This window comes from Pyxicephalus adspersus, chromosome 5 (genome assembly GCF_032062135.1).
Source record: "Pyxicephalus adspersus chromosome 5, UCB_Pads_2.0, whole genome shotgun sequence".
NCBI classification, from domain to species: Eukaryota; Metazoa; Chordata; class Amphibia; order Anura; family Pyxicephalidae; genus Pyxicephalus; species Pyxicephalus adspersus.
The window spans coordinates 49,401,527-49,406,281 of record NC_092862.1 but is presented as its reverse complement, the minus strand read 5'-3'; the positions used below and the strand labels follow the sequence as shown (position 1 = coordinate 49,406,281).

Sequence of the window (4,755 nt, the reverse complement as noted above, 5' to 3'; positions counted from 1 at the left end):
TATTAATGCTCATTGTGATACTTTTTTTTTTTTTTAAAATAAATGTGATTGTCTATGATATTTATTATGAATGCGGTTTTTAAATTTGATAAAATTTTAGCCTTATGGAGGCAATTTTTGTTATTACAAGTTTAGTCTTTCAGAATGAATAGCATAAAAAAAAGGTAGGGGTGAAATAGGTGAGAATGTGACAAGGAAAAAAAATGTTGCTCATCATTTTTGAAGTACACGGGTCTTCCAACAGACAGAAGTCCTCATATTCTTCATAGGGGCATGGTCAGAGGAACAATAAATAAGTACAGGGTTTAGCACTAGAGGAAGCAGAACACATCCATGCTTCTACCCATTATGTACACCTTCCTTTAACTTTGGTACTAATTCCTCGGTGTCGGATTTGAACTCCACAGCAATGATTTCATTATGGGGCTCCAACACAAACAACATTATCTGAGTTTCTGTAAGAGCCTTGTACAAGTGAATATTAGACATGAAGACAACCATAAGCAATTTAACTTTGTCCAATGTCTTGAAGGTATCGCGTGGCACCTCCACTGCGCAAGTGGAAAGGAAGGCAGTAATTGGAGGACTGACATTATTTAACAAATCTTAAGTGATGTTGTCTAGAAAGGCTTTGTCTTTACTGCTGTTAACAGTATTTGTAGACAATGTACAGGGTTTTCTTGGACACAGGTCATCTAGACTCACATACATAAAACACCTAAAGTATAAAATATAAAGCAGTGTAATAGTTACTAAAAAGGACATGCCTTATTGCTACAGCAGTTCTTGCTTTGTATATTTATATTATATATATATTTATATTTATATATAGTATTGTACCACAACTTCTGTAGAGAACATTTGCATAAATTATTCAAGTTTGAGAAATAGTCACACATATCAATTCTATAATATTTAAAATAAACCAACTTTCTAATGTGTCTCTTTATTAAAAGAGAAATTAAAATGTCATCTTGTAATTTATCAGGTTAGACAAAGATTTCCACCTTTTTTGTTGACCCTCCTCGTCGTGCTATATAGGCTTACACAACATCCGCTGCTGCCACAAATGGAGCAAGCCTAAACTGATGCTGCCACAAGTAACATTGACAGTATCTCTGTGGCAATACTGGGAATGTTAGATCCATGCAAATATGATCAAAAAGTTTCCTAAAAGAAATGGTAAAAAAAAAATCCTTGGTTCCCACTAAAACACCACTAGGCTGCAAATATGAACAAAGAAATGGATTCCAATATATTTTTTTTTTGTTTTAAAGCTGAGACTTCTTCACCTCCTCCCGTGCCTGCACATAAAAACAAGGAAAACAAAAAAAAGGCATGTTTGCTGCAACAACTGGTCATTGTAGGACCTTACTTGTAAAGGTAAGTGGTTAATTTGCATAATTTATATATTTTTTTGTTTTCTTTTTTTTTTTGTACTAAAGAGCATTTCCTTCTTTTTATATAAACCAGAAAAAAACTAAATTCTACAGATAGTTCCTACCTGCAGTCACAGCTGCAGGCAAGTTTGACATCAAGCTGTACAGCGCAATCAAAAACATACTTACATCTTAGCTCATTTTACAGGTACAGCCATAATCAAGGCACAAAGATCTTCTACAAGTATTATTTTTTTTCAATAAAGTTGTACAAAATAATATTACATTTTACATCTGTACATTATAATAAACCAGCAGTTAAACAAAATAAAAAAAAACTCTATAAAGGACTAAAGCCCAGTAATGATCTAAGGCTAAAAAGATCATCTGTGGACAGAGCATATAATATTGGTGCAGGTGGTCATTTTTTCTTTTCTGCCTTGACGTGAGAGGCTGAAAGCAGCTGCAGTTTGAATGCCTGAGGTGTGCAGAAACACTTAGCCACAATATACCATAAAAATGTAAAAAAAAAAAATAAAAATAAAAAAAAATAATGCTTGACATTGCCTCTTCATTAACCTACTCTACGTACTGATTCTGGAACGTTCCTAAAACTCTGCTTTGCCAAAGGCTTGTAGTCCACTGCTCTGCAATGGCCGACAAGCTCCATTCCTCCACCTGAAGGTGTTAAAAGAGCTGAGGTCACTCAGTTGACCTGCAACTCACCATTGCAAATCTGTGACAATAATAAATATTTCTGGTGCTGCTACATTGTGTGTAAATTCATCTACTTTTTTTTCTTTTTCTTTTTTTTTTTAAACCTGATACAAAGTGCATTATTTCTTATTTCCTCCATCAAGTACTCTTCAGTGTCACGGTAAAGAAAGTAGCTATAATAAAATAATAAAATCCACACAGGAATACGTCTGCGCATAGTGCCATCCAGAAGATGGGTACACACTCCAAGAGCTTTTGAGCCCATAAGAGAAAAAAAAAAGCTAAAGAACAGAGGTAGCCAAAGGCTTAGTGGAATGGTCACCTTTCTTGTTCAGAGAGCCACTTACAGCAAAGCTACTGCTTAAACAAATGTTTTTTTCTTCCTCATTGGAAGAGGGTTTTCTACAGCACACTACCCCAATCAGTGCTTGTCATCTTGACTTCTACCAGGGTGGTGTCCATTGGCCTATCGCTTCCTACTATACATATATGTATGAACATTAAAAAGTATAGTCTCTTATATTTAACTATGAGTTTTGATATTGCCTGTCAATACCCCTCCACTAGATCACAGTTCTGTTCACCCCAGTGAACATCAAAGATAGCTGCTTACAGTATCATTGTAAAATAGAAAGGGATTTTCCACACTAACTTTAATGTGGATCCCTGTGTAATATCACTTACTGCTTGTTTGGACCACATGATCAGAATTATCCTTTACATGATGCCAGGCCAGTGTAAGCCACTGGACATGAACTTCATTGTTATAACAAGAGGTGTGTGGTGCACATACAGTTCTGTATTTCCACAAAGAGGGTCCTACCCCCCCCCCCCCTCTAAAAATAGCTAATATTCTTATATGAAGACTTGTTAACGCATAACCTATGGGGATAGCATTTTGAAATGGGCACTCATCTCTTTTTATATAAAACTAACTATGCTGACTTTCTTATAGGCCACAAATGCCATACATACTTAATGCACTTACTGGCTCGATCTATAAAGCAGTACATCATGGTGTGCAAAATGCAGTTACCCCATAGGAATTCAGTTTACTACAATCAGATCAGCGAGATAGCTAATTTCATGATTAATTTCTGTATCTTGCTGTACTTTGCACAAACCTCTTTGCCCTGGTAAATCTTCCTGTTGTGCTTACAGTAAGTTTGCAGTATGTATTCGTCAAATATGCCCTCGCTCGAATGAATATATTGGTCAAATGACAAACCCCATTTCCTTCTACTGGAAGGTTATAGAGTAAGTGAAGCACCAACCCACTGCATGCTCAGCCTAGCAGTAAGGGGTGTACAGGGATTTAACCTACAAAAAAGCTGCAGAAGTTACAGTCTAGGGCGTACTAGAATAAAGAACTTAGGAATGGCTTATGGCCCTGTCTTCTGCACAGGTGGCTGCGTAGGTGAGAAGTGCTAAATTCACTAAAGGTGCAGGTGCTGCAAAATCTATGCCCAGAAAGAGACCAATAGGGTCTTTAGTAAAGGAAGTGAGCAGCACTTGTACAGAGGAATGGTTATAAAAAAAAAAAAAAAAAAAAAGTGTCCTGTGAAAAAATAAATAGTAGAAGGACGCAAGCTGCCCTCTTTCATAAAGGGAAATGAGACATTGGTAACAAAAAGAAAATTCTTGCTAAAAAAAAAAAAAGCAAAGAAGCCTAGAAAAAAAGTGCGCTGTAGGGATGTTCCACCCTGTGTGGAGCAGTACAGAGGAAAGAGACAGAAAGTGTCAAAGGATTTAAAACCACAGGCTCCACAGTGAGAATGATTACAAGAGTTCATATTGGCGGAGGTGCATTCTCTGGATGATATCTCGACAGTCATTGAAAACTCTGCGAATGTTCTCCGTGTCTACGGCACAGGTAAAATGAGGATAGCAGTAATGTCTTCCATCTCCGCTTGCTGTACTTATCCGCTGCACAGACAAAAGAAAACATCGTTTTCAGAGCGGTCAGAACACTCTGGGATACATTCATTAAATATTTTACATTTCATTTAGGAAAATACTTTGCTACAAATGGAACAAATTTCAGTCCGGTTTTAGCTGTGATAACAAAACCCAGAGCAAGACAAAAATAACTGAAATAAGGGTGCTGTCAGTTTCCTTAAGAATTTATCGGCATCTCGGAACACAACTTGTCTGGAGGACGGGAGAGAGGGACACCTGGCAAATCTATGGTACAGCTCCTCCCCAAAGCTACATGGGGTAAGCTTGATTTGAGGTAGGACCTCTCCCCTATATAAGATATTGATTCTGAACTTGATACTAGACCCCCTTTTAGGTCATATAAAGCAACAAGTTACTGCACATTACTACAACCCACTGTAATGCACAATTAATGGTGTGCTTCAAAATGATGCCATTAATTTTGATTACCACCCTAATGCACAATGTCCTTGTACCACCATGCATGAGCGTTTTGCAGGGGTGTGTTGGAGCTTTGCAGAGAGACCACTGCTTTCATACAAACAGCGAGGGTTCTTCTGTACAGCATGTTGATAGAGGACAGGCTTTCCTATTCAGGCTTTGTCTGCTTTTTAAAGAAACACACCTATGCACATCTTTTGTTTTAAAGCTCCTGGACAGTTTGTAGTCAAACAAGAGCTTGTTGCTGCCACAATTAGCTATATATATATATATATATATA

General features: G+C 37.1%; 1 protein-coding gene across 2 annotated transcripts in view; it reads right to left on the bottom strand.

Annotated features, from left to right (window-relative positions):
* Nucleotides 1-1,611: 1,611 nt before the first annotated feature.
* The window catches only part of GNAL (G protein subunit alpha L), a 135,072-nt gene continuing 131,928 nt past the window's right edge, over nt 1,612-4,755 (bottom strand). For both annotated transcript variants that reach the window (XM_072411456.1, XM_072411457.1), the window contains exon 12: nt 1,612-4,022. In XM_072411456.1, the coding sequence (XP_072267557.1) occupies nt 3,876-4,022 (147 nt within the window). In that variant the 3' untranslated portion in view covers nt 1,612-3,875. The remainder of the gene's footprint in view (nt 4,023-4,755) is intronic.